The 23,445-nt window shown below is 40.1% G+C and overlaps 1 protein-coding gene across 11 annotated transcripts in view; it reads right to left on the bottom strand.

Annotated features, from left to right (window-relative positions):
• Window positions 1–23,445, bottom strand: part of grik4 (glutamate receptor, ionotropic, kainate 4) — a 283,245-nt gene that overhangs the window by 131,874 nt on the left and 127,926 nt on the right. For all 11 annotated transcript variants that reach the window (XM_079675100.1, XM_079675097.1, XM_079675094.1 and 8 more), the window contains one exon: window positions 8,777–8,910. In XM_079675100.1, the coding sequence (XP_079531226.1) occupies window positions 8,777–8,858 (82 nt within the window). In that variant the 5' untranslated portion in view covers window positions 8,859–8,910. The remainder of the gene's footprint in view (window positions 1–8,776; window positions 8,911–23,445) is intronic.

Below are 23,445 nucleotides of genomic sequence, written 5' to 3'. Positions count from 1 at the left end.
TGACTGTCACAGGACTAATGTGTCCTCTTCAGTAACATCAGTAAGATTGTAATTGATTCAAAGGCTATAACAGAGACCTGGGCTAATACTGTGTTGTTAGCATTATAAAATACACTTTTTTAAACTCTTTTCTTGCAATATACAGCTGAGCCAAAAGCTGTTTCTAAACACTACATAATTGCCATAAATCATACACTATTTTTCTGTTAGTATGACATACATCAATATATTCTACCCACCTGTACTGATAGGAATTACTGTATATGCAAACAATTATTTCATGATATATTTAACAAATAATAATTATATGTTCACACTAAAATCAATTCCCTTGTGAATATCTGTGTGTTTATTTCATTTGGGGTGCTTTTTTTGTATGTATATTTTTGTATTGTGACCTTCTCAATCTTGGCCATGTTACTTTTGGTGAGTGCACACTCGTCGCCTCAGTAACCTTCAGGCCATGCTGAGAAGAGGTGTTTATGAAAATAAATAATACTATTATTAATATAAGAATCCTCGGCTAGAAAGGCAGCCATTGTTTTTGTTTCATTCTTCATCACCGATAAACACAAGCCAGATGAAGTGTCAAGGCCAGACCAGCTGCATATACATGGATCAATGGCTGTCAATGCAATGGGGACACTGGAAGGCTATTGTCCTGCCATCTCGCTCAAAGCTTTAGCAATTTTGCAGGCCTTCAGAAAATGCCACGTGACCATAAGGTATGGAAAGTATGAGGACATTTTAAAGGCAAGGATCCTACAGGGAATATACATTATATACTGTATTACACGAACAAAACCACAAGGCCACATTGATTTTTGGAACAACAATTTTAAGAGAAAAAAAAAAAAATAGTCTACCCAAAGCTGCTCATCTTTGTAACCTCTGACTGTATGTTATTGGTTTTGCTTTGTATATAAATATCAGAGCTTTTAATTTCTGTAACATACTGTTGTTCCGGACATCGTGTGTTTTCTCTCCACTGCCATGCATGATGTAGTATAAGAGACTGCAGATGAAAATGAGCTTTAAAGATATAATACGCCAAATGGTAACATTAATGTTTAAAATTGCACAAACGGGTCAATGTACTCAAAAAAATAAAGAAAAATATGCTCAGGTAGTTATGTCTGCCATTTAACAGTGGCATAACAGTTAAGTTAGCAGTCATTTGAATGTGATTGAGGACTGAGCATACAAATGATGAATATGAGCATCTTTTGTGAACCAGGATCTACCTCACTGTGTCTATTAGCTTAAGTGTGGAATGTGACTGGAAGAAAAAAGAATATGGATTTAAAAAAAAAGTCAAAATAAAAGTACTTTATGTGGCAAACAATTTGGGATGATCGCAGTATGAAACTAATGCGTCTTTGCATAGTGAGAAGCAAGTTGATAACATTCAGGCGTCTGTAAAGAAAGCCCTTGGGCATCTGAGAGGCTAAAAAAACATGAATAAATTGGGCAAAGAAAAACCAACAAACAGAGCCAGCCTCCCCGAGGACATAATAATAAGAAATGTGATTTTTCATGAAATGTCAGACGCAGTAAAATCTCTGTTTTTTTAATATGTTACTCTGCTGCCCTTTGCAAAACTCATTCTCAGTAAATGTTTGTATATTGACAAGGCATACATCTCTTCAAATTATACTCAATAGTAATCAATTACACAAATCAGACATTGATAGATTTAGAAGAATATGCACACAGTGGTGGATCCATATATGTATACATATATATATATATATATATATATATATATAAGGTGACTTGAAAGGTTGTATTATAGATTTATGATTATCTATCTGTAATGTCTATGTCCATGTATGTCTCTATACTATGACTATGTGAGTAGAGCTTTTGTGAAACCGTATGTGTTATTCAAATGTTTTTCTCTATCAAATGTTTTTGAATTAACACGGAGCGTAGTTCCTGATATGCTTAATACATTTTGAAGCTGTGTAAAAAAACCTTTAAAGCACATTTGATTGGTCTATTTAAAAAAAACAATACCATGGAAGATATACTCCACAAATCCATTTTTTAAGACAACACAAATCTGGTGTTGGAGACATTGTGTGAAGCTTTCAACAGATTTCCATAACTATCGATAATAATCCTGACATTTAAAGAGAAACCGCACTTGCTCTTAAAGAACTCCAGCGCCCAGTATGAAAGGCATATTTGAGGTGAGCAAAAGGATATCTGCTGAGGAAATGTACGGCACCCCAGTGAGCTGACAACAGCTAAATTTAGTGTTGCTCTCATAGGAGGAGGATATCCCTGTGGTGAAGCTCAATGCTTAGACATTGTGGGATTTAAAAGACAATCTGATGCCAGTGCCTGTCTGGATTTATTATTGAACAGAATAGAAATCCAACAAGTCTGTCAAAGCAAAACGATAAAAACAGCAAATCAAGACTCACCTATTTGGAATATCTAGCTGATTGTGGTAAGGAAATAAAACAATTTTTTAAAACCTTAGTTATCTTAATATTCAGATTATTTTGTTCTAATTTAGTTCATTTAAACAAGCCATATAAGAAAGGAAAAACATCTCCTATACAACTTCCTTTTCCATGAGATCCTCAGACAGCAGATACTTGGCTTTTATATCCTTTTCCATCTTTATTTATTCAGGGGAGTTGCACTGAGGCCGATGCTCTCTTTTGTAGAAAGAACCCTGTTCCCATTCACACAGTAACACATTCAGACCTGAACTCTGCCCAGTACAACCACATCCTGATCTGAGGCCACTGAGCAGCTCCACTGGGGCAGTTGGGGTTATGGGCCTTGCTCAAGGGCACCTCAGTGGTGGTAATGAGGGAGGATGACTGAGGCAGTGTGTGTTTGCACTATGTGCTCTGTTGGACAAAGTTGGCAGTGTTAATGATAGTAACTCAAATAAAAGTTAATGTTATCCTTACTCTTTTCCTAGACTCCCTATATTACCAGAGACAACATAGTAGTAATGTGTGTGTGGAATAATGATTTAAATAAGTGTAAGCAGGGGTTAATTGGCTGAAAGAATGTTGGCGGCAGACGGTCTTTCACTTAACTAATGGGGAATACAACCAACAAGAACTGGCTGCACCAAATGGTAATGAACAGGGATTCAATGTAATATTATTCATGATTTCCTCGTGTTTTACTCAACCCATGGCTGAAAGAGGTTTTTCTCAACATCATTTTTTTCATTTTGTGAATCAATTTGACTTAATATACTGTATCAAACATCTTATGTGTTTGCTTCTTGGATTGTCTATTGGAATATTGCTATTCATGATTAGTTAAAGCTTCCCTTGTCTCTGTGGTGTTTCTTATTAAAGGCAATACTGAAGAAAATTTAATTATTTATACACTCTCAGGCCTATATTCTTGTAATTAATCTTTCATACTGTGCAACAACTTCAAACAGCACTGCAAATTACACCATTCAAACGCTGTAATAAATCAAATGAAAACCACCTTTTATCTGTTTTTACCAATCAGAGGGTCGATAAGAGGCCATGAAGACCTACCATACCAGATAATTTGTAAGCGAAAGTACATTCAACCTGGGACTTGCCCAAAGCCCAGTTCCACACCTACACTGAGCTGCTGGCTGCTGCTTGGTCCTCGCGGGGAATATGGCAGGGGCAGGAAGTTGTTTTTGGTCCTGATTCATTCAGAGAAGGCCAGACAGTGACATTATGCCAGCCAGGCAGGACCCAGGGGACAGCCATGTTAAATACCATCTCTTGCAGCGCAAATGGCAGGGAGTTTGTTGTGGTGTTTGGGGGTATGCTTTGTTTGCGTGCCTTGGTGTGCAATGACATTTTTTTGTGGTTTTGAATGCCTGTTCTTGTGCTTATCTATGCCTCATACTGCCTTGTGCATAAATGCATGCACACACACACAGGCCCAGCAACCACAAACACATACTGACAGTACACTGGCAGAGAGACTGCTGTACGCAGATCACATTAGAAGAAAAGGAAAAACAGGCCAACTGTCTAATTATCCATCAGCAATGCTACATGACTGAGATAAACATAAACAACCATCTCTGCAGAGGTTTGGTACATTCAGGTGGAGGGTAAAAGAGAAAGCCGGAGAAGAAAACAGAGACATGGGGCTCATTTATCCAACAATATTCACAAACAAGGAATGATTTGTTCATAGTCTTGTTGATACAGTACACTTTAAAGGCTGTGTTGTTTTCAAAATACAGAAGATGGTTTGGGGCAATATATGCAAAACTACCAAAAGGATCCTGCAAACCTAAGCTGTTCTGTGGCAGAGCTCTGAGACACGTAGCAGGCGAGAAGAGAGTGATACAAACATGTCTTGTTCAAAAATAAGAAAGGTTGATACTTTTCAGGGATGACAGTTGAACATCTTGTAGAGGCTCAAAATACTGGAAGAATAAAAATAATTATTTCTCTTACAAAACACGAGACTTAACGGGCGGAGGGAATCAGCAAAAGGAGCTGCAATAAAGTTCCAATATGCATTTATGAGCCTGTAAGTCTTGGGAATTTCTCAGAGGTGAAGTAAATAATGTTTTCATCATCACTGAAACTAATTTCTCTAGGAATGAATGCTCAGCCCTGCAGTTTCATCATGTTGACAAGTGAATCCAAGACACCAGAAGAGACCTGTTTTAATAGCCTTACACAAATCCACATGGTACGAATACTGATTTTGAGTAATTAACTTCCGCCCTTTTCCCAAGACAACATATTTCGCTCTCAGATGTTTCTGAAAGTTGAATACCGTGCCATACATTTAAAGCAGGCAACAGGGTAGCAGAATCTGTGAGTGTTACGGTTGAGCATCGCAGGGAGGACCCAAGTGAAGACAGACGATTGTTTAACAGCAAAAAAAACTTTATTCAAGGCAAAAGGATCAACAAAAAACCAGACAGGAACTCTATCTCGCTCTAAGCACAAAAAGGAATCCACAAAACCCCAACAGAAAACAAGAACTTAAATACACACATGGCCAATCAAGACACAGCTGGGGAGGGGAGGGAAAACACAAAGACACAGGTGAACAGAATCAGGTAATCACACAGGAGGGAAAACACAGACAGGAAACAAATACACATATGACAGACAGGGGGTGAACATCCTTGAATGAAAAACAGGAAGCCGACAGCCCTACACAATTCCAAAAATAAAACATAAAATAAGCAGATCCTAACATAATCCCCCCCTCAAGGGACGGATCCCAGACGTCCCTAAAAGGTCAAGAAGGGCGGCACGGGGCACGACAGAGGTCGAAAAGGGGGACTCGGGCGGACGGCCCGGGGGCAAAGCAGAGTTCACAAAGGGGCGAAGGCCACAGCGGGCGAACTCAGGGGGCCGGGCATGAGGGCAAAGGCAGCGGCTGGAAGAGTCAGGGGGCCGGGCCCGAGGGCGAAGGCCACGGCTGGGGAACTCAGGGGGCCAGGCACAAGGACGGGCAGGAGCTGTTGGAACCCCTGGCGGGTCAGGCGCAGACGGGACCCCGGACTAAACACAGGCCGGTGCCAGTGGGACCCACGACGGAGCAAGGGCTGGTGTCAACGGGACCCCAAACAGGACAGGACACGGTGCCGGCAGGAAACCCGGCGGAGCACGTGTCGGCGGGACCCCCAACAGGACAGGACACAGAACCGGTAGGACCCCCGACAAAACAGGTGTCGGCTGGACCTCCAACGGCACAGGACATAGAGCCAGCAGGACCCCCGGCAGAACAGTAGTCGGCGGGGCCTCCAACGGCACAGGACATAGGGTTGGCAGGACCCCCGGCAGAAGAGTAGTCGGCGGGGCCTCCAACGGCACAGGACTTAGGGTTGGCAGGACCCCCGGCCGAAGAGTAGTTGGCGGGACCTCCAATGACACAGGACATAGGGTTGGCAGGACCCCCGGCATAAGAGTAGATGGCGGAACCTCTAACGGCACAGGACATAGGGTTGGCAGGATCCCCGGCAGAAGAGTAGTCGGCGGGACCCCCAACGGGACAGGACATAGGGTTGGCAGGACCCCCGGCAGAAGAGTAGTTGGCGGGACCCCCAACGGGACAGGACACAGAGTTGGCAGGACCCCCAAGCGGAACCTCCAATGGCACAGGACATAGGGTTGAAAGGACCCCCGGCAGAAAAGTAGTCGGCGGGGCCTCCAACGGCACAGGACATGGAGTTGGCAGGACCCCGAGCGGAACCTCCAACGGCACAGGACATAGGGTTGGCAGGACCCATGGCAGAAGAGTAGTCGTCGGGACCCCCAACGGGACAGGACATGGAGTTGGCAGGACCCCCAGCGGAACCTCCAACGGACCAGGACATTGGGTAGGGACTTGAGAGGGGACTTGAGAGGTGACTTGAAAGGGTACTTGAGAGGGAACTCGAGAGGCGTCTTGAGAGGGAACTCGAGAGGGAACTCGAGAGGAGACTCGAGAGGTGACTTGAAAGAGGACTCCAGAGGGAACTCCAGCGGGAACTCGAGAGGAGACTTGGGAGGAAACTGGAGAGGGGACTGGAGAGGGGACTGGAGAGGGGACTCGTGAGGGGACTCGTGAGGGGACTAGAGTAGGGACTTGAGTTGGGACTAGAGAAGGGACTTGAGTAGGGACTGGAGATGGGATTGGAGATGGGACTTGAGATGGGACTAGAGAGGGGACTAGAGAAGGGACTGGAGAAGGGACTTGAGAGGGGACTTGAGAGGGGAATAGAGAAGGGACTAGAGAAGGGACTAGAGAAGGGAATTGAGTAGGGACTTGAGTTTGGACTAGAGGAGGGACCATGGCTGCTGGGGCTGGAACCAGGGCCTGAACCATGTCTTCTGGGGCTGGGACCATGGCTGCTGGGGCTGGTACCGGAGCCGGAACCATGGCTGCTGGGGCTGGGACCGGAGCCGGAACCATGGCTCCCGGGGCTGGAATCCTGGCCTTGCGTTTCCTTCCATGCTGCCTTGAAGCCTTGTGTAGGCTCAGAGGTCCTCCAAAGGCCAGACGAGACCCAGCGAAAGGGTCCTTGAAAGGAGCCTTGTTGGGAACTGTGGCCGGAAGGGGGCTAGCATGCCAGCGGCTAGCAGGCCGGGAAACAGGTTGACCTCAAAGCTACCAAAAAAGTCCTCCACCCACTCGGGTAGTAACTCCCTTAACCAGGGCCTTGAGGTTACTTCTTGGCGTGCCGTTGAGATAATTGATTGCCTCTCTTCACCACTGGAGGCATATCGACAGTCGTTTTCAAAGCACATTAAATTGTACATCACCTCGTACAGGCTGTCTGGTGGGTTCCTTCTGTTACGGTTGAGCAGCGCAGGGAGGACCCAAGTGCAGACAGACGATTGTTTAACAGCAAAAAAACCTTTACTCAAGGCAAAAGGATCAACAAAAAACCAGACAGGAACTCTATCTCCCTCTAAGCACAAAAAGGAACCCACAAAACCCCAACAGAAAACAAGAACTTAAATACACACATGGCCAATCAAGAAACAGCTGGGGAGGGGAGGGAAAACACAAAGACACAGGTGAACAGAATCAGGTAATCACACAGGAGGGAAAACACAGACAGGAAACAAATACACAAATTGACAGACAGGGGCCTTGAATGAAAAACAGGAAGCCGACAGTCCTAGACAATTCCAAAATAAAACATAAAATAAACAGATCCTAACAGTGAGCTTCAGAATAAATCACATTCTAATTCTCTATCCTTACCTATACTTCCCATTTGTTCCTATATGCAGTCCATACACACTCTCAAAAGGAGATATCCACCTTAGACAAGGGGTCTATACTTAAATAGATAAAGAGACAGTCAGTCAAACTTTTGGTAGACGGGGAGCTAGTGACAGGGTGTCAGAGACCTGCTGACTGTAGGAGAATGTTAACGAGAAGGAACAACTCCCATTGGTTACTCACTGACTCTGTCAGGCTATGAGACTTTTGAACCATGCCCTCTCAGATGCAACGTCTAGTCAGTTTCAACCATGGTCCACCGATCTGCCACATTTTCCAGAAGCAGAGTATTACTGTAGTTTCTGTTGGACTTTGTCCTATTATATTGAACTTTTCAAGCTTCTGACTTAACCATGCCGTTGATCAAGCCATAAATGATATGTATTGTGCCATTAAAAATGCCCCAGTGCAGTGGTGATGCTTAACTTACAGTACAATACCCCAGACCACAGCAGTAGTGACAGGGTTAGCAATGGGGTTAGACTGAGATCATATTCCATGAAGAAAAGGCTAGTTTCATTTAGATTGCACTGTTACAAAATAGGCTGTAAATACCCCAAGCCGTGTCTGACTGTGGAAACTAGGGACTTTCAATTCAATTTCTTCAGCAAATGTTCCAATTATAAAACTGTGAAGCTGACAGTGCTGTCAACTTGAGCCAACATTTCAACAGCAATTTGGTTTAAAGTCAAGCTCAATAACTAAAATGTACAATTCATTCAGATTTAGATTTTTCAATTAAAATGGGAAATTAAATCCTTAATTTCAATTTCATTCATTTAATCTAATTGTATTTTTTATATATGTCTACTCTACGCAATTTTTTGTTTTTACTGGTAACTGTATTCTGTTACATTTGCTGTGAAATGTCTATGTGAAGCACTTTGGACTGCACTTGTTGTATGAAAGGTGCTATATAAATAAAGATTATTATTATTAATTATTTAAAAAATACCTTTAAAAATGGAACACTTTCAAGGTCACCATGGGTCAGACTTTACATCAGTTATTCTGCTGCTACAAGACTGTAAAATACTGCAATTTAATTGTATAAATGTACCTAGTCTGAAGGAGAGAGGGCCACCAGCGGTGCTTCTCACCCACATGGCTAAGAAGAACAGAAGCGCCCAGGCTGTGAGCATCTTCTATGACTCCTCATGGGTCCTGCCCCGGGGGTGCCCCTGTCACAGCCACCTGAAGGAAGCACAAAGCAGAGTACAGCATTAACACTTCAACTGACAAGAAGAGGGACACACAAAAGTCAAAGCTGTACGCCAGACAGATAAAACTGACGGACACTCAGTTTGATTCGCTCCCTCAAAGTCTGTCTATCTCTCTTGTTGCATGCTGGGAATCTGATAGTTAGAGTGTGAGACTGCTGGTAAGTATACAGTATCTGAGGCCCAAAGGAGAATTAATGACTTTTCTTTCCCCATTGCTGGTTTTTCTTTATTATTAATGGTAGTGTGTTTTTTTATGTTGCTGTGTATTGTTTTTTTTGTTGGACAAAACGTCCAATACTTCCTGCTTTCTGCTTGCAGTAGGCTTCAAATATCAAACTGGTAAAATCCTAGCCACAAACTGCTTTTCCAAACTTTAAAGGCATCATTGTCATAGTGTATACATGTAAGTAGAAAAAGGAAATTCTTCCATGCATGAAGCGCATGAACTTCTCACATGCTTTTAAGCTCCGATGCCTCTTTTAACGCTTGGGCGCAGGCTGTCCATGACAACCTGTCATGTGTCTGTCATGAAAGATTAAGGCTTTTGGCTTTGTTTGCTGTGTTTTACTCTAAAGTAGGTTCGTCCCTGTGCCATTTTCCCATGTACTTCTCTCTTCTTTGCTTTTCTAGTGAAGGCTATTCACTTCAGTTAATGCATCATTTTTTTAGTTTAGCTTCTTTTTTATTACCTATTATTTTTTACCCTGTTCCAGTGTTTCCTTCTGAGTTAATCATGTGTTTTCAGTCTCATATTTACACAGGCACAAGATTGCAAAATTGTGTTTTTTTTTTTATTGGTGGTTGACAAAAAAGGTCAAACCTGACTGGACAAATACTTGATGGTGGTTCATATCTGGTTGCCAAAGGCAGCAGGGCACCATTTGTTGAGCTCTGTTTCCAATTGGACACTGTTTCCAGAACATCTGATGTTTTGCTCTTCATGTCACTTCTGTCGAAAGGGCATCCAAGGCTTACATCAGCTAAAATGCCAAAATCACAGTAGCTGAAGGTATTACCATGATATTGTGTGCCATGTGTCAACATTGTGTTCCCTGTGATTCTTATGTTGTGGTTTCGAACTCACTCCTACTGGTTTAGGAACACAATGATTTAACAGTAATGTGTGGAAGGGGAAATATAAAAGAGCAGTAGTTGCAGAAAAGATAAATCAGAAAGTTGGTTCTAGTTCTCTTTCAAGATACCGACAGTAAGGAGCATAAATAGGTACCTTGGGGCCTTTAAAATACATAATGTTCTAAGCCAGGGGAACAGTTTAATTGGAGGTGAAGCTAGGTCTGTATTTATCAAAGATTTCCTAATGAGCCCTCATGACACACATTTAAACCAGTGAAGGGTGAGTGAAATTTATTTACAATAATTTTGTCCGTGTTCAGAATAATTGCTCCATCTATTAACCTGGACCCACACTGCAGAATTATTTCATTTATTGCTTAATTGAAAACATGGAAATGTAGTTAGCGCTGATTTGGTAGCAGCTGTTATTACATGTATTACCTCTCCAAGCTGCTACAACATGCATATTCAATAGTTTCCCACCCATTAAATGAAGGTAGATTCTGAATTACACAGCAGACAAAAAGAAAATGTATTGATATTGGTATACTAATACATTTCATTTATATAGCGCTTTTCTAAGGACTCAAAGTTGCTTTAAAAGAATACAATTCACACAACAAACGAAGATGAAACAAAGTAAATTAGATAAGTTTAGTTATCTTTGATACGGTGGCTAACTTCTAGGACACCCAAGGATACCATACAATTTGATAAAAAGAAAAGAAAACGCTAATGGGCAACAGAACATGATAAAAACACAAACAGGAAATCACGGAGGAGACAGTCAAGTTGACACAAATTAAACATATAATGGGGAGCACTACAGTGAGTAGGCGGATTGGAACAGGTGGGTTTTTAATTGGGATTTGAATGTTGTTGTGTCTGACTGTCGGATGTACGAGGGGAGGGAGTTCCAGAGTCTGGGAGCAGGTCTAGGTTTATTCTGTAACTAAGACACATCTACATTTGCACAGTTAACAAAACACTTCCCAACAATTTTGAAAAAGATTATACAAGGTTCAATGCCAGATTGAATTAAATTGGTTTAGAGCAGCTATAATCAAAGTTTGACGTATTGTGATTAGGTCTTTTGGTTAATTCTAATTGCTCTTAAAGGGTAATTTTCCCCTGCAGGAGGAGGCTGTTCTCATAAAAAAGCTCTTAAAACGCTGCACATTACTTGCCGAGCACAAAATAGACAGACACAGTTAGAAACTAACTGGTGAACATGGTGGACAACTTAGCAGCTAAATAGAAAAGTGCTTCGATAAGGAGTTGATAGAGACCAAAAACAAATCTGAAAACAATTCACAACATGCAATCATTTATTTCCGAACACGATATTGTGTACAAAAACATTTTTCTAAGGGTATTTATAGTCTTATTCTGAATCGTTGCAGTGCCTTGAAATTATTCTTGGATGCTTGATAAAATATATATATTTTAAAGGTTCGGCTTTGGTATTTAATCTTTATTAAAAGGTATGAAAGGAGTGAGTGGTTGTGATAAAACCAAAGAAAGAAGGCCTGCTGACTTCTTGTCAGTGCTTATGTTACAGAGAATAAACTGTTTTTTGTCTTTCTTTCTATAGAGAGGTTAGAAAATATTGCTGGAGCTGTGAGGACTTTACTTTGGACAGGACAAACAAAGAGTCTGCAAGATTGGTGCAGCTACACTCAATAGACCAGGGCTTATATTTTGGTACAGGCACAGAGCCGACAGAGGTGCAAATGTAGCCACAATGGCATTTTCATCAGGAGGCAGTTCAATGTGCTGTGCCTTTACCTTTGTGGCGTATTTCATCAAATGTACACATTTGTCTCGGGAGCTTAGGTTTCTGGGTTTGAGGAAGTGTCTCAGCGGGCCACTGGGACATCACTACAGGACAGAATCAAAGAGTTGGGGCAGAAGACCCAGTGAAGGTCTTGCAAAAACTGGTAGCAGCTTGCCGCATTGCTGAAGATGTTAACAACAACACAAGGGACACAACAGAGAAGTTTAGCTTCCTGTAGGCAGTAAAAAAGGTGTTGTGTTTTGTGTGTGAGGAATTGTTATTTTGTTTCTTTAATTCTTATGTAGCCTCTTGTGAGTAAACTGCTGCTGAGTTGTATCCTATGCACTCTGCACTCTTTCTACATAAAATGTATCTCAGCAGCACATTGATAACACTGATGATCTTATGCCTAGACAGAAAAACATTTTCTGTTTTTGTGTAAGAACATGCCAATGCGCTTGTCAGTGAAAATGTTTTTGATGTCAGAAAAGCCATTGAAGGTAGAATATATGTAATACATGGACCAAATGTTTCAGGAAAGAATAAAGTATAGCTATAAAGCATCTAATAGGGCAAAAATAATGTCTGTAATTAACTGTAATCACTGAGTTGCTATAGGGCAGATTGCACTTATTCACTCCCCCATCTAAAACTTTCAAAAGAGATCAATTACGTTATATCCAAAGAATATCTTTGCACTTATTCACTCCCCCCTCTAGAACTTTCTTTTCAGATGGGTATAAGTGCATAAGTGAATAAGTGCAATCTGCTCTATAGCAACTCACAGGAAAGTGGCTGTAAATCATTGTGAAACTACATGAGCCTGTGGCAACCACAAGTCTATGATTATTTTTCTATTCAGCAATGTCCGTACAGTATGTGCGTTTATGTTTGTGCCTCCCTAAAACAAAAAAAAGAATCACTCAGGCTGCAACAGCATGCCTTTTTATTGAGCTTATTTGAATATGAAAAGTAAAATAAAGCCAGTTTATTGACAGAAGAGTTTTACAGATAAATATTGCACTTCATTTCTGGCATTGGAAAATATTTCAGGATTAATGGCCTACACTGGCAAGAGGATATCAAATCCCCAACCCCAGCAACATGAATACGGAAATAAGAGTTTACATCAGGTTCACTTTGATGTCGTCCGCCTACCGTTTATATTGATGTTAACATTTGGCGGGTTTTTAAGACTACCTTTCTGAGTTATTGCTCAGGAGAGCCTTTGGGGAAAGTTGCATCCAACTGTCAACACATCACGATCATTTCAGAGACCTTTGCTGGGGAAACTATGCAAATAACAGCTGTCAAGAGTCTTCCCCCGAGATTTTTAGAGAAGGTGAAAAACAGCATAGAATGAAGGGACTGTTTCACAAGGAATTGAGTACTGACAATTCCTTGCAGCTTATACCATTATGCACACAGGGGGATTACTGTTCTTTATTGTCTAATTAGCCAGACCCTAGAGCAGCACAACTAAAAGCCCATACTTGATTTTACAGAAGCAGGTAAGATTCAAGCAAAAGAGAGATGTTCTTTTCTAACAAAAAACAAGCAACTGTTTCAATACCCATGGAAGTAAGTATGGAAAATCAATGTCAATGGTAGCTAAGATACTGTAACACAGGGATGGGCAACTTTGATGGTGGTGGGGGCCACATCATTGATGTACTGGCCACCACGGGGACGCAGACTCACTTGGAACACACACACACACACACACACATTCCATGTGTTGTATGTACGGTAATTATTAACAAATATACTAAGTCTGACATCTTCATTGACATTTTACAATCAAAGGGAACATCCCCAAAAAATGGGAACATCCTCTAATAAGCTCACTAAACACATATCAGTTCACAGAAATGTTATTCCATTTTTACAAGTGGCATGTTTGTATTGAATAGGTTATTAAACAGTGGAATAAAACTATTTTAAACTATTGGAAAGCACGGAAAATGTGTGTGTATTGAGATTAACCATTAAGATGACATAAACATGAAGTCATGAACACTAACTTTGTCTAACTTGAACCTAAAACACTTGTAGCCAGTCTCTGCACAGACACCTGTCAGCCCGCACTCTGCTGTTCCTCAGCGCCACTCCCCCTCCCTCCCGCTGAATTAGGAATGAAAAGCGTAGTAATCATAGATAACACGGCAGGGTCCGTGACAGTTTGTTTTCATCTGATTTCAAATAAACAAAGTCTTGGTTTTAAGAATATTAAACTTGTTTCGCCAAATTCAGATGATAAATACAACTTTTAAGCTTGTAAAGGCATAATTACAAGAGGCAACTTAACGTCACAGCAGACATAACATCAGCCGGTGTTTCTTGTGAGGGTTTCCCCGGGAAACAAACACAATACACAGATTATTTTTGCGGTATTTGAAATCATGTACGCAGCTCGCGACGTAACTAGGAGTCTAGTGGACGATATCAGTAGGCTACTACAAGTAAAAACAATAACAAAAATATATTAATTTATTAATTACGTTGTTTATAAATTAATCTGAGGGCCGCAAAAAGAGGAGGTGGGGGCCGCATGTGGCCCGCGGGCCGCAATTTGCCCATCCCTGCTGTAACATATGCCTTCACAAGCTAACCACCATTGAGTAAAGACAGAATCCTTGGCAAGCATTGGATTGGCGATCTGTCAAACGAATGGCTCTTCAGTGAGATCAGCTCATTCATGTCAGAGTTCAACACAAATTCCAATAAACTCAATACAGGAGTAAAAAAACAAACTTGACTTGCCCTCGTTTTCAAGACTCCTGAATCTAATTTGTCAGTTTGAGTTAAGCTCCTGATGTGAAAAACAGAAACACAGATTGATCTATATTTCTACTACTCTATTGCTACTCTACTGAAGCAGACTTGCCTTGAATGCTGTCACGTTGAAAGTGAGCTAGATGGAAAGAAATTGAGAATAATGTATCAGGAGGAGTACCCATCGAGGCAAGGTTAGGGGATAAAAGACATGTTAAAAACTTACTGGAAAAAGATAACCGCTGGATAAACCTCTCTTTAAAATTATGGTTAAGGGTCCTTGCCAGGAGTGACTTGCTGGAGGAAATGAAGATATTAAGATGGTGCTCACATGATCTTGATTTCACCCCGGGCAAGCTGGATAAAACATTTAAAGATTGGGCCAAACATGGCCTTACTTCATATTGCACATTTTTCAGCAAAGGAACCATGTTTGATTTTCAAACACTAAAAAAACGATATGGATTGAATAACGGTGATTTTTTTAGATTTCTACAGGTACGCCATTACTTAAATAGTTCCCTGTCAGACAGCCAGAAGGCCCTTAAAAACCCTTTAATAGTTTTCACCAGTGCATACACATCAGACACAGGGATGAAAGTAATCTCAAAACTTTACCAAGCTCTTCAAGATATTAAAAAGGAAAATACTTTCTATATAAAACACAAATGGGAAAACAAAACCAAAAAAACCATCCCTGACGAAGTCTGGACAAATTACTGTACTTTTCAATGGAAGATCTCGAGCTCAGGCACCTACAGAATGTTTAGTTGGAAGATGCTGAGCAGGTACTTTTTCAGCCCTGCTCAGTCATCACATCACCTAGGGCCCCCCAGCTGCTGGAGGACATGTGGTTCTCAGTTAGCACATCACTACCATTTGTTTTGGGCTTGCCCTTTAATAGTAACTTTTTGGGAAAAGATTCATATCGAAATTGAAATAATACTACAGGAAAAAATCCCTTTAAACTGGGACGAATTTCTATTTGGGCTCGTACATTCAATCCCCACAAACTCCAAAACAAAACAATTATTTGGAATTCTTACTGTTGCAGCGAAAAAAAGCAATAACTACAAAATGGCTCAAAGCGGATATCCCTTCTCTTGACAACTGGTACGACAAAATCCATGAAATCTATGTTATGGAAAGAATCACCTTCTCAATGAGGCTTCAGGAAAACACATTTGAAGAAATATGGAAAAAGTGGAGAATTTACATATCCCAAAGACGACCGTCCCTTGTTTGACTGTTTCTATACACCGATTAAATATGTATGTATGGTCACATGTATGTGTATTGAATGTATATATGTATGTTGATATGTATGCATATGTACATGTGTAGACATTTGCTATTTCAAACAACCCCTGTTTACTTTTTCATTTTTATTTTACTTTGATTACCGTAATTTTGTTTGCTATTTCATTTGTCACTTTCGGGTCTCTAAAAAAATATTATTTGAAAAACTGTACTTGTACTATAATGTGACCCCAAATAAATAAAGAATAAAAAAAAAAAAGAAAGTGAGTAGATTAGGATGAGGAAATATATGAGTAAAGCCTGGGATTCGAAGACAGAGACAACAGAGTTAACAAGTAGGAGAAGTAAGAGGTGAGGGCATTTAGGAAAAAGAGATGAATAGTGAGTTGCCTTGGTACCCTCGGGTGTACATCATACATTTATATTCTGTCCTGTATAGATATATATATGAACAAACTATGTGTGTTGAAAACCAACAGTGCAAAGATTTTTTAATGTTCAGACCTGTTAACATACTGTAAGTCTTGATTAATGTATCCTTTATTTTAAAGATATATGGACAAAATACTTCATTTGAGTCTCCAGATCTCCTCTCTCTCAATATGTGAACTTTATATCACAAGCAGCTCAGCCCCTTCATGCCTAAAGTCCACTAATGTCCTCAAAAATTTACTTAAAGGCAGGTTTTGTACTCTGTCTGGAACCAAACATTTTAAAATAAATATTAAATGCTAGATTTGGAATGTCCATTGCTGCAGTATTTGGACATTTGGAATGTCCATTGCTGCAGTATTTGGACATATATTAAGTCTTCATGACACTAAAATTGTACAGAAACCTTTTAAAACAATATAACACTGTGATAATTCTTCCTCAGTGCAAAATCAGGAACATATTTAAAGTCCCACTGCAGAGACTGCGCTGTGGAGGAATGAAGAGAACAATGGTACAGATTACTTTTACTGTGAGTTGGCTAGAAAGGGTAGAGAGACAGGCAATCATACTGCATACATACCCATTGCATTTTCAGCATAAGCCTCCACTGAATACTGAATAGGCTGTGAGGATCGTGAAATAAAATGCTGGCTATTGTAACTCTTCTTTTGTTTCTTTGCTCACAGAAAAGCCAAGGAGGCAGAGATGGGGGGATGAAATCAGAAAAAAGGGGGACTACTTGAAATCATAGCTTTTTCTTTCACAGTTTGAAAAAGATATAGGATAAAAAAGACTGTGAACTACAGATTTTTTTTTCTACAGAAGAAAAGTACGTCAGTGCCTTGAAAAATGTTACCTGACTTTGACCAAAACAGGTTGAGGGGGCTAAGAACAGAGGGAATTAAGAAACAAAATAAAAAACACAATAGATGTTAAGCCAAGATTGTATTAACTGGAAAATGGGATAATAACGTTGCTCCAGAACACTGGATGCTTATTAGGGAACTGTTTAGCCATAGCTAAAGCTTGATTTTCATGTTTTGCTTCCTCCTAAAAGCCAAAACCCAAATAGAACAGCTTTAAGAATTCATAATACTCAAAACATACAATTATTTGCATTAGAAACAAAATACATCTTTAAAATGACTGTTTTAGTTCACAGTGTTTCATAAATAAATAACTGGAATAATATGCAAAAGAACAAGAAAAATAGGTTAGAGATTATTATGTGGAAATCATTTTGGAACTGATTGAATTTGCATTCAGTTTTTAGCTGAAGAAAATATTGGATATACAGAAAAAGGAGGTTTTTGGGTTTGAAATAAAACAACACATTTACACTACGAATAACACAGCAATTCTTCCTTGTAACAAATGGATAATTTGCCTTTCTACAATTGCTGGTCCATGCCTGTTCAATAAAAAAAAGCAATTCGCTCAAGCACACACACACACAATCCATTTTTAGTTAAATCCAATTTCTATAAAAGCAACAGGGTGACACAAACAGTTTTGCAGCACAGATTGCCTTTAAGTATCAGTATCATATTTGACAAATAGGCCTTTGTATGTATACAGCTTTTGGAGGAAAACAGATACTCTGAAGCAATAGAACAATTTTTCCTCAATCTCATTCTCAAATCTCAACCTGCTGCTCCCTGTCGTGTGACAATGTGCTTGTCTCTGTGTTTGCAACCAATAGAGATGTGCCCAGTATATATTTTTATCTTAGGGGAAAATTACCAGTGAGAATGTTTTTTATTGTAAAGATCTGGCTGAACTAAATCCTCCTCAAGATCAAACCTACATTACTGCAAACTGTGTGTTTAAAGCTGTGATGCTCTGTAAGGGCCATAACGAATACAAATATAGTGGTTATGTTTTATTACAGGTGGGCCTTAGAATCAGCACAGGAGTAAACTAATATAATGGGAGCGCCTTTCTGGCTTTAGAGAGGTGGAGAAGGTTATAAATACAGTAGCTTTACGCTGACCCTCACACTAAACTGATGCCTGGTAGTAATCATAATAATAATAATACATTGCATTTATAAATCGATTTTCCTGGTGCTCAAAGGGCGTAATAGTTCACTGACTGAATAGATGGCAACAAGGCTTTTCTTACATATCATGTTGACGGCCTGGCCACAGCATCAATTCGCTCCGCATCCCATGACACCAGTCTTGAAATAATCTTTGTACCAGGGTATGAGTAATACAGTACTTGATTCTGATTGGCTGCAGGGTGTACTGTATAATAATGTCTGAGAATATTAAGTAGTTCTAGTGATGAGACTGTTTGTGCACTATCCTAAATGATTGAGCTTGCTGTTAAATTCTGATTTTGCAATGTATTTATTGCTACACCTTAATCTTATGCAAACAACTAACATTTATTTTTGCCAAATCAGGAAATATTGCAACTATGATGACTGGGATAATTCACTCAAACAGACGGTGAAAAAGAGGAGGTCTACACTAAAAAAGAACAAATGTGTTTGTAAACAAACCAATTCTGAAAACTAAACCGTTGATGCCCTGAATGAGAGCCTGCGAGGGGTTCAACACTGTTTCTCAAAATGTAATGATCATTTTTATTGCATAGCTGATCATTTAGCATTCTCATTAAACTCACTATTTCAGATTCCTACCAATAGTAAACATTTGTGATAAACTTGATATTAATATTTAGGAAATGATGCTTGATACAAATATATTTGCTGTTCATCAAACGTATGTAAAGTTATTGACTTCTAACCTTGTTAAAACAACTTAAGCTTTCTTGCTTATGTGAGCCAAAGGGTTTAGTGAGCTGCGTGGACTAGAAATATCTCCTTTTGCCAAGTCGTATCTAAGGTTCATCTTATTTACTGAGGTAGTGAACATCTCCCAAGATAAAGACGCTTATTGGATGGCAACGATTGTTCCAGGTTTAGATCAATCCTTTGAAAACATGGATTTATCATCATAGCATAAGGGGGATAATGTCAATGAAGTGGTCGTCCATTGATTCCTGATAATGGAGACCACTCTGGGCATTGTCTTTTTATATTGCTTTTTTTAGCCCAATCAACTAAGACACAAATCAACCCCCCCAAACACAGCTAGAACTCCCGTCACACCACTACAATAAGAAGTCTAAGCTTGGCTTTAAAATCAAGACTGTGAGCTTGTCTGTGCTGTTTCGAAAGGGGCAAGATGTGAAGGATCATCTATTGGCAGACCAGGAGGGTTTGACAGCTGGTTGACTTGTCTGTCAATAGTTTACACAATCCAAATATCAAAACTGTCAATCAAACATCAAACATTTTGTAATTCAATTGTAAATGACCCATTAAAACTGACAGATTGAACCAAAGGAAAGTCAGATGCATAATGAGACTCCCATATTTGCATATATTCATGTTCTGTTGCATTGGGAGTCTCAGAACTGCACAAAAGCGACTTGTAGATGGAAATAAGTGATGTGTGACCAATGTTCAGGGAGGTTTGAGAGACTGTCAGAAGCTGCAGGAAATTAATATGCATGTGGTATGTATATTCCTGAATGTTTGCGGTGAGTTCAAAGAGAATTTCTGTCTGTTTGTTTGAAATGTCTAGACATGAGAAATAACAATGAACTCAACAAAGGAGTTAGTAAGGAGGTATTTGTATATGGAAAGTACGAGTCTGTTGTTCAGTTCTTTGTAAGGGGAGTTTCTGCTCTGGAATGAACTGGACCCTCACAGTCAACAACACTCATCAACATGTCCGAGCAGCAAATACATTTTTTTATTACCACTAAATCTCAGCGTTCTCCTTGTCAGAGACAACAGAAGGTGGAGGGAAATTGCTCTGAAGATGCTCATTAAATGGAATGAGGATATCTAGGAGTAAGTCTAAGGGTGCGTTCACTCCTGCCTTGTATAGTCCGGTTGAATCGAACCCTGGTGCGTTTAGCAGCTTGGTGCGGTTTATTTGGGTCGGTGTGAACACAATCCTAGACCTCTTAAGTGAACTAAACAACCGGACTCTGGTCTGCTAAAATAGGTGGTCTCGGAGAGCTTGCTTGCGAACCCTGGAGCGGTTCATTGCTGGTGTGAACGCAGTCCGCACCAAAACATAGGAAGCGTAGTATTTATGTGTCACAAGAACGCGGATGTCTTTAAAATCTTTAGCGAAAGAGTCTTTCAAGACATCCGCAGTTGTTTAGTTAAAGAGTGAAGCAGAATGAAGTGTTGAACAGTGTCGTGTAAAGTAAAAATTCTCCGTCAGCTACATAAAAGTAAGAACACCTGTCGTCTGTGAAATGTCCCTCCTTACTGCAGAACGTCACTCATTATATGTGTTATAATTAAGCAATAGCTCACGACAGGCCGTGGTATATGCTCATTATATCACAGCTAAGGGGCGTGTAATTTGCTTTTCAGCCCAACTGTATACTGTTTTTCTCAGGCGCGGAGGGATACTGACTTGTTGTGAAAAGTAATTTACAATTCTACCAACGGACAAGTCAAATCAACGGACAAGTCAAATCAAGCAATCTGATTGGTTCTTAGCCGTGATATACTGAGCGTATACCACGGCTAAGAACCAATCAGATTGCTTGATTTGACTTGTCCGTTTTATAATGTTTTTTTAACGGACGTTGTCTGATTATATAATCATATGCGCGGGCCGTTATTGTCTGTTGATCTCCAGATTAACAGCAGCATGAGAATAACCTGCCGAAAGTGCCGATTCTCCATGGCGGAGGCTCCAGTAGAAATTGCCGGGATTTGCGTTTTTACCCCCTTAATGTCTGACCAATGGTTGAACAGCATTTCCGCGCACATGACTTATGTTTAAAGTTTATAGTCCGTTTGAGTTTTGCCCGTGTGAACGCAAACCGAACCTTCTGAAAAATGAAACAATGTAACAAACTGTCGTCTGGTGCGCACCAGAGAAGCGGACTATTAGGTGTGAATGCACCCTAAACCTGGACTACTGTACACTAATCTAAGAGGCTTCATCAAATTCACTGACTGTGTGAGCCTGGGGAGTTTGCAGACTTGCAGTGGTTCAGTTAACAGTATTTTGGAGGAAATACCAGTTGTATACCTAGGATTTGTATCAGCAATTGTTTCCACCTTTGGATGCCCTACTTTCCCAGAAGATTTGTCCATTATTACTAGCTTTAGGGCAAGAGTAACCAAACATACACATTTCCTGGGTAGCAATAAACATTGGGGGTAAAGAAAAAGATTACCAAGTCAAGAACTAAGCAATTAAATATTAGACAAAAACGAATATATATATAAAATAGATAACAGTGTAAACTCAGATGATTTAAAGAAGATGGTTTGCTCTTTCATTTATTTACTAAACGTGTATATGTTGTATAGCAAAGTGTCCTTAGACTATTCATCTGAAGCCCAGGCACATATTGTTTTACATGTCACTGTGCTTGCTATCTTGTTACAAAAGCTGAATCAGCTCTGCCATTCTGCCTTCATTCACATCAGCTCTACCAACTTATTGAGAAACATGCTAATTAAATTGTGAAGGTATTGACGGACCAATCTGAATACATTATTAATTCATTGTACACACCAACCAATAGTTGTCTAACTCAGCATGCATCTGGCAGAAAGCTGGGACACTATTTGAATGGGTGTAAGTCTAAAGGAGGGTCCATTAATAAAACAACACATATATAAACCGCAAAATCTCAAATGAAACTTGTTTTTAACCTTAGGATGCAAACAGGAGGAGCCCTTTTTGTACTATGGAAGTCAAACCTAATTTTGTAAATGTTTATTTGACATGTAACTAGGGTTGGGAACCGAAACTTGGTTCCAGATGGGAACCGATAAGAAAATGCCGGATACCCATACACAATACACAATTTCGGTTCTGCTTAACGGTTCCTAAACGCGGTAGACTCTGTTTTCCACCGGGTCCGTCTGCGCCACGGTGACCCGGTGGAATACAGGATAAGGGCGGACTGGCCATCTGTGTGTCCTGGAGAATCACAGAACGGCCGGTCGTCAGCCAGCCGCTGACGACCGTTTAGATATTTTTGTTATCTAAACGTTTGACCTCCTTCTTTTACAATTTTGGAATCTAAACGGGGAATAGATAAGAACCGGAATCGGAATCGATACATTTCAAAAGATACCCATCCCTACATGTAACTGACAAACATTCATCAAAATGTTATTTTGCAATATACCTCCATTTACACAACATTATGACTGTTGCACTGTATTGAAAAAAGGGGACATTAAAAATATAAACGTATCATTTACATTCAGGTGTGGAACTGAGCATGTGAGTCATTCCAGTACTCATACTAGTAACAATATCCCAAACATTGAAAGATGTAAAGCAGTATAGAATGATACTATAACATGGGGAGAAAAGTTGTAATGATACATTAATTAAACAGTAATAGGAGCAAAACTGACAGCTTTTAAAGACAGTGGGGCAGAACAAGAGAGTCAAGGCTGATCTCGGGTGAGCCCGCCCATTAATATTTTGAAATATTTTGGCAGCCGGAATAAAAAAAGCTGCACCAGGCTATTATGGAAGTTAAGAAGGGTTTATCAATAAATGGCTTCACATTATGATGACAGGGAGGTTAAGTGCGATCATCCCTAAAGGACGGTAATTTGAAGTTCTTATTAAATGATGATCTCAGATATCTCTTAATTGCAAGTTGAAAAGCCCTAGCATCAATAATCTCCTCACAAAAATAAAGTTTAAAGTGAGCACTGCCCTGGGCTATTTAAACTCCAGGCCAGTGTTTTTCTTAGTAGACACATGACTGCCACTTCTGGCGTGACAACATTGTATTTAAACTCATAATTATAATTCTAGTCCTCAAGGATGCAGATACGGTATGAACATAGGTCAGATTGTGTGGCTGAATTTGCCCTGCATTCTGTAAGAACTGTCAAGCAAAGGCCCTAACAGCACATGACAGAGTACACGAGTAAGAGGAGAGGAGGCTAAATTAGTCAATAACAGAAATTGAATGAACATCATAAGCAAGCTTTCCAGAGCATCCTCCCATTTTCCTTTGCCTTGTAATGCCATTAAGACAATAATCAGATGAAAGTGACTTTGGCAGTTAACACATTGCTAATTGATAATCATTTCAACTAAGAGAAGTGTGCAATTGTCAAGTTGCTATTTCTATTATGTGAATACTTTCTTGCTTTCT

This window comes from Notothenia rossii, assembly GCF_949606895.1.
Source record: "Notothenia rossii genome assembly, chromosome: 4".
NCBI classification, from domain to species: Eukaryota; Metazoa; Chordata; class Actinopteri; order Perciformes; family Nototheniidae; genus Notothenia; species Notothenia rossii.
Note: the sequence above shows the minus strand (reverse complement) of the source record. Positions and strands in the feature narration are given on the sequence as shown.